The sequence below is a fragment of the Spinacia oleracea genome, chromosome 3 (assembly GCF_020520425.1).
Source record: "Spinacia oleracea cultivar Varoflay chromosome 3, BTI_SOV_V1, whole genome shotgun sequence".
Lineage (NCBI taxonomy): Eukaryota > Viridiplantae > Streptophyta > Magnoliopsida > Caryophyllales > Amaranthaceae > Spinacia > Spinacia oleracea.
Window position 1 is genome coordinate 5,941,486 of NC_079489.1, and position 11,133 is coordinate 5,952,618.

Consider the following 11,133-nt stretch of genomic DNA (forward strand, 5'->3'; position numbering starts at 1 on the left):
TTTTGTTGCACCCTATAAAATGTAATATGGAGAGGGGGTATGGAGGAAGAAAGGGGAACTTTTGTTTTGTTTTCTTTTCTTCTTTGTATTGGTTTCCCCTTTCTTGGGTTAAGTGAATTTGCATGGAAATCGAAATACCTAATTATTATGGAACATGGAAGAACTATACTTTCTTACTTGTTAATATAACTGTACGGGTAGCCCTACCGGTATGCCGGTAGGACAACCCATAACAGCTGTAACATAGACATATACTCACAAGAAGCACCAAAGGTGCAGTCGGCATCCAGGGTTTACAAACCCAGTCGGCAGTTCTCTGACATCATCTGCCTATCAGAGCCGAAAGGGAGGATCCGGAACCAACGGGTAATAACCCGGGTCCTCCGTACAAATAACCCGTCTATATATACGGACCCCCATCAATGCCAAAGGTACGCAATTCCAATCCAATCATTCTTATGAGCATTTATTACAGAGCTATCAGCATAATCTGACTTAAGCATCGGAGGGGTAATTCTCGGATCACCCCCGAGGCTAGTTAACGGCTTCACTGTGCAGGATCCAGTCAGCAGCCTCAGTCGGGAGTCAGTCATCCTTTTCCTGTTCCTAATCCGCAGCCCGAACAATTGGCGCTAGAAGGAGGGGACCCCCACTTGTAAGCAGAACCCACAGCCAGGCAAAACAAAAAAAAAAAAAAAAAAGAAAAAAAAAAGAAATCAATCATAATCATCACCCTTGAAAATGGAGAGTACGCAGTCAGATTCGTATAAGAGAAGCAAAAAGCAGGCCTCGAAAGCAACCCCACAGAGTACGCAGACGACAAAAACAACAACCCCATTGAAACCCACGCTATTCTCGGCAGAACCAATAATAACACCCGTCAATGACCAACCCACCCCCCAGCTAGGGAGCCAGTCGGTCGTCAGCAAAACTACGACTGCAGCAACACCCTTGCATGTTCTGGGATACTCAGTCGAGGACGACGACTCAGAAGGAGAGCCCAAAAGCCCAGCCCAAGACGAAACGCAAATGCCGTCTGAACTCGCCGGTCAGTTCTCGGAGGAACAGTTGGCTACAGCAAGGGCGGTGATGGCCGCGTTGTCGGCCTTGAAGCCAGCAAGAAAGGCAAACACAGAACCTGTACCCAGGACAGTCATACACCAGACTGCAGAAACATCAGTCGGCGAAAAACGGAAGAGATTGCCGATAAGAAACCTATTCGGAGAACAGATCCTAGTGCAACAAGAACAACACCCAAATACAAACCAGGCGATTGCTCTGCGCAGTCGGCCGGAACCCATGGTCATCGAAGAGACAAGAGAAGCACCCCAGAGATACGCGTCGCGCCGTTACACCATCTAACCTGCAAACTCCCCCCTGTGCGCGGACATTCTGGAGGAACCAATGGAGAAATTGAAGTTCCCACTCTGCAAGTACGACGGATCCACAGATCCGGAGGTCCACTGCAACACATTTGAGCAACATATGATGTTGTATACAGATTCCGACGCCATGTGGTGCAAGATATTTCCCTCAACGCTGCTGGGAGTGGCATCCGGCTGGTATAAGGGACTACCAAAGGGGTCGGTATATAATTACCGACAGTTAGAAACAGAGTTCATGCTACGGTTCATCAGCCGGCAGCAGAGAAAGAAAACGTCGGGAGAGCTGATGGCAGTCACCCAGAGAAGCGGAGAATCCTTAAGAGATTACCTCACCAGATTCAACAACGAGTCCACCAGCATACCAAACTTGCAGCAAGAGATAGCTGTGGTGGCCCTGATGAGAGGAATGAACCACTGCGAGTTCAAAAAATACTTGGGAAGAAAATCCTTCACCGATTTGGGAAGCGCACTGATAAAGGCCCACGAATACATCAAAAGCGACGAGCTGATGACAATCCCAAATCACTATCAGTCGGCACAGACCAGAAATGCCGCACCAAGGCCGGTTCAGCCGGCGCAGCAGAATCAGAACAGGGGGTTCAGAAAGGATGAACAGAGGAAAGACCCAAGAGGGAGGGATTACCAGAAACAATCAACCAGCATATACCCCACATTCCACGAATACACTCCATTGAACGCCCCAAGAGCCACAATTTACAATGTCAACAAGAACGAAAACTGGAAGAGGCCTCCACCAATGAGCGACAAACCCCGACCACAGTCGAAGTACTGCGCATTCCATGATGACTGTGGACACTATACGGAAAACTGCAGAGATTTGAAGGATAACATCGAGGATATGATCAGGAGAGGCTATCTGACACAATATAAAGCCCGACAGAACAACAACAACCAACAGAATAGCAATTGGCAAAGCAATAACACAAACAACAGATTACCATCCACCCAAACACCGCTCCGAATAGAGCAGAAAGCACCGGAAACCAGTCGGAATGGGGAGGCTAGAAACAGTGGCCAGAAGGGGCCGACAGTATGGGTCATATCTGGAGGACCGTGCCATGGAGGAACAATCAGTGGAGCCGGCAGAAGTCTGGGCGAACACCGCCACCTGGTAAACTACCACAGCACCATAAAATGGCCGGCAACCCAAGTCCTGCCAAATATTTCATTCACCCCAGACGACTGTCGCGGAATTATATACCCTCACGACGATCCACTGGTTTTGGGCCTCGAAATAGCGAACTTCCCAGTGAAACGAATACTGGTGGATGGAGGGAGTTCAGCGAACATTAGCTTTTGGGAAGCCTTCGTTCAGCTGAAAATAGACGAGACAGAACTCACACGAGTCAACTATCCTGTGATAGGATTCTCCGGAGCCACAGTCTTCCCGGAAGGTAGCATCAGGCTACCAGTGCAGATTGGAGAAGGTAGAGCCGCAAGGGACCTAATGGTAGACTTCTTAGTAATCAAAGTGCCTGCTGCATACAACGTAATAGTGGGCCGGCCATTCATCCACGATGCACAAGCAGTGGTATCAACATACCATCTAACTATGATATACATGTCTAACTTTGAGAAGGCTGAAAGAATCCGAGGCAGTCAAGATTCAGCAAGATCATGCTACTTGACGGCATTAAAAACACCAGGCCGACTGACCCCATCCAGGAATATAGCGAGAGAGACAGCAACGAAAAGACCGGCAAAGGGTCAAGCCCCAAGATTGGGGGGCGAGTCATCTCTTTTGCCCAAGAAGGAGAAAAGGCAGAAAATGGAGTCACCCACAATCGAAAGCATCGAAAAGGGGACTTCTCTACCTAGGGTAGAGGCCGGAGGAAGGTCAGAAGAAGTCGAGCTGGTAGAAGGAGAAACTGGCAGAACAGTAAAATTAGGAACCGACATTGACCCCCAGTTGCGGGTAAACATGATCGGTCTGTTGAGAGAACATGCGGATGTGTTCGCATTTTCCGCAGACGAAATGCCCGGTATAAGCTCGGAGGTAATCGAGCACCGACTGAATGTCGACAGAGCAGTCAGGCCGGTAAAGCAAAAGAAAAGAAACTTCTCAACAGAAAAAAATCAAGCAATACAGGAAGAGGTAGAAAAGTTGTTGGCAGCAGGATTTATTGAACCATGCGACTACCCAGAGTGGTTGGCCAACGTCGTAATGGTTAAGAAGTCAAACGGCTCGTGGAGAATGTGCGTAGATTTCACAAACCTTAATAGAGCATGCCCAAAAGACTGCTACCCACTGCCAAGAATCGACAGGCTAGTCGACTCCACATCTGGCCACGCGCTGCTCAGTTTCCTTGACGCATTCTCCGGGTACCACCAAGTCAGCCTCGCAAAGGCCGACAGGAAAAAAGCAGCATTCATCACTGAGGGGGGAGTATTCTGTTACAAGGCTATGCCGTTTGGATTAAAGAACGCTGGGGCAACGTACCAAAAACTGGTCGACAGAGTGTTCGCAAACCAAAAAGGCCGCAACATTGAAGTATACGTCGACGACTCCATAGTGAAAAGCAAATTGGAGACCGATCATTTAGATGACCTCAGGGAAACGTTTGAAACTCTGCGCCGTTACCAAATGAAACTAAACCCCAAGAAATGTGTGTTCGGAGTGAAATCGGGGAAATTCTTGGGTTTCCTTGTCAGCGAGAGAGGCATAGACGCAAACCCAGATAAGGTAGAAGCGATACTCAGTCTGCCTCAACCAAAAAGCATCAAAGATGTACAAAGGCTGACAGGAAGAATGGCGGCTCTGACAAGATTTGTTAGCAAATCAGCCGACAGGTCGATTCCATTTTTTAACACTCTTAAGCAGAACGGAAAATTCCGGTGGGGGGAAACCGAGGAAAAGGCCTTCGAGAAGGTAAAAGAACATCTTCGTGCTTTACCGACGATAGCCAGGCCGGAAGAGGGCGACAAGCTACAATTATATGTGTCCGCTTCAGCCCAAACCGTTGCTGCCGTACTAATCAGTGAAAAAGACAAAGTCCAGCAGCCGATATACTTTGTCAGCCACATTTTGAATCCGGCAGAAGCAAGATACTCGCTGATAGAGAAAGTGGCCTATGCAGTCCTGATAGCCGCCAGAAAGCTCAGACCATATTTTGACGCACATACCATACAAATTCTGACGAACTTTCCACTAGAGAAGGCTTTGCAAAAAATGGATACAGCCGGCAGACTGTTGCGATGGGCAATAGAGCTGTCGGAGTACGATCTTGAGTTTCACCCGCGCAATGCAATAAAAGCACAAGCTTTGGCTGACTTCGTAGTTGAAGCATCCTATCAAGAAGAGGAAACCAAAGCAGATTCCTGGAAAGTATCAGTAGACGGTTCAGCCGCTCAGTCGGGAGCGGGAGCCGGCGTTGTCATGATCTCTCCGACGGGAGATAAGTTCGAATACGCAATCAGATTCACTTTCGCAGCTTCGAACAACGAAGCAGAATATGAAGCAGCCATTGCAGGGGTACAGCTATGCTTGTTGGCAGATGCCAAGAGGATAGTAATGACAACGGATTCTCAGTTGGTGGCAAATCAGTTTTCGGGAGAGTATGAAACAAAAGAGCCGTCAATGCGGCGGTATCAAGAAAAACTGAAGACGCTGACAGCGAAATTAGAAGCTTTTGACATCGAATTGGTCCCCAGAGCGTTGAACACTGCCGCAGACAGCCTAGCAAAACTGGCCAGTTCGAAAACAATCGAGCTCAGTCGATCAGTAATGATAGAAATCATGCACAGAAGGAGTACGGAGGAAAAAGGAAAGGAAATAATGGTCATCACGGCAAACAAAGAGTGGTACGATGATATCTGGGCGTACAAGACGACTGGAGTTCTCCCGGCCGATATCAGGGAGGCAAAGAAAATCAAAAAAGACATCTGCTGGTACGTCATATATCAGGGGCAAATCTATAAAAGAGCCTTCAGCCTCCCCCTGCTGCGGTGTTTGACGGCATACGAATCCGCAAGGTTAATCGAAGAAATGCATGAAGGAATATGCGGAAACCATGTAGGAGGAAAAACACTTGCTTTGATCTGCCAAAGACAAGGTTACTACTGGCCAACCATGCTGGAGGACGCACAGAGCTACGTCAAGAAATGCGGAAAATGCCAGCTATTTGCCCCAGTAATACGTATGCCAGCAAACGACTTGATGCCCATTTTGAATCCAATCCCATTCGCCCAGTGGGGAATGGATATCGTGGGACCCTTCACAACAGCCTCAGGAGGCAGGAAGTTCTTGATTGTTGCCGTCGATTACTTCACAAAATGGATTGAGGCCGAGCCGGTAGCAAAAATAACAGCCAACCAGGTACGGAAGTTCATCTGGAAAAACATCATAACAAGATTTGGAATACCGACAGCAATAGTATTCGACCACGGATGCCAGTTCGACTGCGAACCTATACGAGCATTCTTGGCAGACTACCGAATCAAATTCGCATATGCCTCAGTCTGCCACCCGCAGAGCAACGGGCAAGCCGAGGCTGCAAACAAACAAATACTCGTAGCCCTTAAGAAAAAGTTGGATGAGTTCAAGGGCAAGTGGGCAGACACAGTCCCAGAGGTTCTATGGGGTAACAGAACGACGGTTAAAGAAGCAACAGGAGAGAGTCCTTTCAAACTGTGTTTCGGATCAGAAGCAGTCATACCGGCTGAAGTAGCACTACCCACCTTTCGCATCCAGCATTATGAAGAACAGGGAAACGACAGCTTACTCAGACACCAGCTTGATTTCCTACCAGAGGTCAGACTGCAGGCGAAAATTAGGTCGGCCGCATACAAAAACAGAATGAGCAGGGCCTACAACAAGCGAGTAAAACATAGGAAGCTGGAGGTAGGCGACCTTGTACTCCGCCGGACGGCAGCAACCGGCAAAGCTCAAAAACAAGGAAAACTGACTGCAAATTGGGAAGGGCCCTACCAGATATGGGAAGAAGTGGTAGCTGGATCATACAGACTAATGGAGATGAATGGAACACCGCTGAAGAACTCATGGAACGCAGATACTTTAAGAAAATTCCATGTGTGAAGTTGTATGAAAACATGATGTAGTAGGGCCGACAGTGCCATATTTTGAAATCTAATATATGAGCTAGAACTATATTCCAGGTAAACTATACGGCATAAACAAGACGAAATAAAAGGTTGAGCACATTGGCTCAGTCAGCAATGTTGCAAGATACGACAAAACGAAATAAAAGGTTGAGCACATTGGCTCAGTCAGCAATGTTGCAAGATACGACAAAACGAAATAAAAGGTTGAGCACATTGGCTCAGTCAGCAATGTTGCAAGATACGACAAAACGAAATAAAAGGTTGAGCACATTGGCTCAGTCAGCAATGTTGCAAGATACGACAAAACGAAATAAAAGGTTGAGCACATTGGCTCAGTCAGCATTGTTGCAAGATACGACAAAACGAAATAAAAGGTTGAGCACATTGGCTCAGTCAGCAATGTTGCAAGATACGACAAAACAAAATAAAAGGTTGAGCACATTGGCTCAGTCAGCAATGTTGCAAGATACGACAAAGCGAAATAAAAGGTTGAGCACATTGGCTCAGTCAGCAATGTTGCAAGATACGACAAAGCGAAATAAAAGGTTGAGCACATTGGCTCAGTCAGCAATGTTGCAAGATACGACAAAACGACATAAAAGGTTGAGCACATTGGCTCAGTCAGCAATGTTGCAAGATACAACAAAACGAAATCAAAGGTTGAGCACATTGGCTCAGTCAGCAAAGATTACCATACGGTAAAAGTTAAAATCTAAATTTGAGCACATTGGCTCAGTCAGCAATGATGCAAGATACGGTAAAAATTAAAATCTAAGGGTGAGCACATTGGCTCAGTCAGCAACGAGGCAAAATACGACATAAGCATATGCAAGGGTTGAACACATTGGCCCAGTCGACAAGAGGCAAGATGCAATATATAATAAAATCAAAGGCAAAACGACGCCATTACGTGACAAATTGAATAAAAACAAACGGATAATCCATCAAGTGCATCACATAGGTTTTAAACAAATACAGGGACGACAGCCACCACCCAAAAATAACTAAATGCGGAGTGAGTAGCTGCTAAAAGGCACAAACATACGCCTCAGACGGCGCAGCCAAGACGACAATAACGTTCTTGAAACAGTTAACACACGGCAAAAGACAAAGTGCCACAAACAGCTAAAAGGTACCAAAAAAGGAAATTGTTTATAAGTTACATCCGCTAAATGATATTCAAAAGCTACCAACAGACATTAACAAGTATGAGGCCGGAAAAAACTGTTGGAAGAACCACAGGAAGAGCCTGGTGATGACTGCCAAGACCGTCAAGCTGAGTAGTCTGCATCACTCCAGTAGGCAGACTCGGGAATCTCCCTGTCGGGCAGAAGGCGAGGGTCAGCATTCTGAATGACGATGTCTGGGAAGGTCTGGGTCTCCATGCCAGTCGGATCAATATGGCCACCCTCTTCATAGGATCCCTCCACCTTACCCCAGGCATCCTCAGTCAGCGTCAAGGCTTTGACGGCACAACGATGAGCTGCAGTCCACCCACCATTATAGCGCCCCTTCATCTCCTCGCAGTAGAAGTCAGACTTCATAAATTTCTGCACAGCCTTCAGCGCCACAGCCTTGCGATCATCCTTAGCAGCTTTCTCAGCATCTTGGGCCGCCTGCAGCGCCGCATCCAGCTTGATCTGCAGCTCAGCCGTCTTCTGCTCTTCGGCCGTCAACTTGGCTGGAAGAAGCTCTAGTTCAGCCTTCCTATTGCCTGCGGCAATAACATCCAGCTCAAGTCTCGCAATCTCCTTCCGGCAGTCACCTTCAGTCCTGACCGATTCAGCAAGGTCCGTCTGAAGCTTCTCTTTCTCAGCTTGCGATCGTTTTAAACGACGCTGATAGCTCCGATAGCACTCCACAAGCTCGGTAGCAGATTGCGTCACCTGAGGAAAGTAAAATCGCTTAGAGCCGAAAATAAAAGCAAGTATAAAAAACAAGCAAGTCAAAGAGGGAAGTAAAATACCGAGTACAGGTCATGCATCAACTGTGCAGCCGGCGTCTCAATCTCCTGGGGCATACCGTCGGCGGGTGTAACAACTTGGCGCAGAGACCGGTAGCCCAGTGTACCTCCGTCTTTAGGACGGTCAAAAAGGATAGACTCACCCCTCAGAACATCATTCTGCGGCTGCCAGTGCTCTTCAGCATGACCGGGAGCAGCGGCTAGACCGGCAAGAATATCCGGAGATAGCACAACAGTTTTGTCCTCGATGAACCCCCCAGAACGAACTATAACCCCATACTTAGAGGCCGAGCTGGCAGACCGGTTCATGGAGGGGCTATGCCTCGACACAGGCACAGGATGGATCGGATCGCTAATCAAATCGCTCAACACCTGCTTCCGGTTCAATTTGGACAAAAGGTCAGCATCCAAAATCTCAACCGACTGAGCAGGCTGTTCAGCAATCTTCTTTCCAGCGCCAGATGTCTGCAAGGGCTTGTCGACGCTGGCGTAGACGTCTTTCACCTTCTCCTGCGCTGTCTTCGCAGCGTCATTTTTCGACCGTTTGGGAGAACTGGCCTTCGCCTGGCTGGAAGACCTCTTCCGAGTAGCATGTCCCCCCCGACCGGTAGGAAGAGAAGCAAACCTGCCAGTAGTCATTTCGTCTTGGGCTGAGGATGTAGCCTGGTCAGCTGCCGGAACCTTTGTTCGAACAACGCGAGGAACAACACCTCGGTCCACAACGGCAGAAGGAGTCACAAAGCTGGCTGACCGACCACGACAAGCTTTCGCGCAGAAAGTGGAAAAAGTATAATATTTCTCGGCAGGACCCGCCGGACACTGTTTAGCAACCCTCCAATTCTTGTCAAGGCCGAGTGAAGCCTTGTTTAAAAGATGGTGCCCTAAGAAAAATAATATAAATAAATAAATAAATGAACGAGGAAGTCAGAAAATTTTTTTAACAAACGCAACACGACACAACAGAGATCCAAGAAATATAAACAAATACAGCAGATAACGAGTGCAGGCAAACAACTGCATTTACCAAGGGGATGTGTAGGTACAAGACCAACTGCGCCCAAAGCGGCAGGACTAAGAATATAACCGGCAGGAGGAAGCCAAAAAGCCGGCAAGGTTTTAGGCTTAGACAGCCCAACGTCAACATAGTCAACCAGCAGCCTGTCGTACGCACGTTGCTCTCGGGGCCCAAGGTCGGCTTGGTCAAATTGTTCCATCCTAGGTTTAGGCTGGTAGAATGTACGCCGAAGAGGGTAATCTTCGGGAACAGCCATGAAATAGAAGTGGTCCTTCCAGTCCTTGCAGCTGGAGAGCCGGGGGCTCACAGTCTGACGCTGACTCTTGGTAAAGATCGTCCACCAGCCGGTATCTTTCCCATCACGCTTCAGCCAGTGCAGTTTTTTGAAAAGGTTGAGGGTCAAGGGCCACTGTTTGAATGAAAATAACCAAGTGTACGCAACCAGATTGCGAATAACTATGGGCGATAATTGAACGAGGCCGACATTCCAAGCCCGCAGAACCTTCTCAATGAACGGGTGCAAGGGAAAGCGCAACCCATAGTCGAACATCTTCGTGTATACAACAACATGACCTACGGGACAGTCGGCCACCGTTTGCTCTTCTTTCGGCACAGTCAACTTGTAGCCCTCAGGTAAACCCAAAAAGCGACCACCAACCTCAGAATGCCGGTTGGCAACGGCCTCTTTTACAAAGTCACTATCTATCTCAGTGGTGAGGGCAGCAGAATCATTAGGGGGAGGGGCCGGAACCAAGAACGCGGCAGCCTCACCTTCGAAATTCACATCGGCGTCCAAGGCCTCTTCTTCAAACACTTGCTGCAAAATCGCAACATCCTCCTCATCTTCATCAGAGTCGGCAATGGGCGGCGCCTTTAGCCCGGGAGACCCAGACTCAGAAGACTCCAGTATGGAGTCGCCAGGGGTGGAAGGCACATCACCACTAACGGCGGCATCAACCTCACCCGCATCATGGACGGCAGGATCCTTCCCGGCCCGTCGATTACTTGTAGACGGCTCGGCGTCTGACGGCATGACCCTAGAAACATATATATTGCCGATGTTAGTACCGTACTCCCCAAGACCAGAGCCGCCAGGCTGAGTAAATTCCCGATAATCCCGCAAATGGTACCTAACCGAAATCGGATCTACGTCTAATATCGGCTCCCCAGCCGGCACGTTATGCTCATTCGGCCTAAGCTCTCTCTCCATTCGTGCCCGCAGGCCATGTAGCTGTTGTGAGCGAGTAAACTGAGCCGCAGTCATGGGTATAAAAGGGCCGGTAACAGGATTCCCACCCATAAACTCCGCAAAAGGAGGTGGCGTGTTCGATTTTACCCCCCACCCAGCATTCTTAGCATTACTAGCGGCCGTATTCCCGTCCATATTTAGTTCTACACCAGAATCGCTACTTGTGTCTGACAGATCTATCACGTTACTAACCCCAACCCTACCAGTCATGTTTTGGCTACCCCCACTCAAAACGCATGCAAGCAAAGAACATAAACACCCGACAAAAAGAGAAAGTAAGACCAGAAACCGTACCTAATTCTGGAAATTCACTCTCAAACAGCTGCAAAGTCCCTCAAACAACCCAACTGAAAGAGCAACACGAGAAAATCAGACAGCCAAACCTTAACAAAACAGCAGACAACCTAAAAAAAAAACCAGACTAAGTTCAAAACTTACC

At 48.1% G+C, this 11,133-nt stretch overlaps 2 protein-coding genes across 2 annotated transcripts; one reads left to right on the forward strand and one right to left on the reverse strand.

Moving 5' to 3' along the window:
• The first annotated feature begins 1,404 nt into the window (after positions 1–1,404).
• On the forward strand, positions 1,405–6,441 carry LOC110783066 (uncharacterized). Its single transcript, XM_021987362.2, has one exon. It carries the CDS (start codon positions 1,405–1,407, stop codon positions 6,439–6,441), a length of 5,037 nt encoding a protein of 1,678 aa, XP_021843054.2.
• Positions 6,442–7,030: 589 nt separating this feature from the next.
• LOC130468974 (uncharacterized) lies at positions 7,031–10,904 on the reverse strand. Its single transcript, XM_056838019.1, has 3 exons — positions 9,419–10,904; positions 8,434–9,311; positions 7,031–8,353 (listed from the first exon to the last, which is right to left on the reverse strand). The coding sequence occupies exons 1-3, from the start codon at positions 10,902–10,904 to the stop codon at positions 7,739–7,741; spliced, it is 2,979 nt and encodes a 992-aa protein (XP_056693997.1). The 3' UTR covers positions 7,031–7,738.
• Between the last annotated feature and the right edge of the window lie 229 nt (positions 10,905–11,133).

Coding starts and splice junctions, on each gene's coding strand:
- LOC130468974 (XM_056838019.1), bottom strand. CDS start 10,904: ATGACTGGTAGGGTTGGGGTTAGTAACGTGATAGATCTGTCAGACACA. Junction 9,312..9,418: donor GCCTGCACTCGTTATCTGCT/GTATTTGTTTAT, acceptor TATTTTTCTTAG/GGCACCATCTTTTAAACAAG. Junction 8,354..8,433: donor TGATGCATGACCTGTACTCG/GTATTTTACTTC, acceptor TACTTTCCTCAG/GTGACGCAATCTGCTACCGA.
- LOC110783066 (XM_021987362.2), top strand. CDS start 1,405: ATGGAGAAATTGAAGTTCCCACTCTGCAAGTACGACGGATCCACAGAT.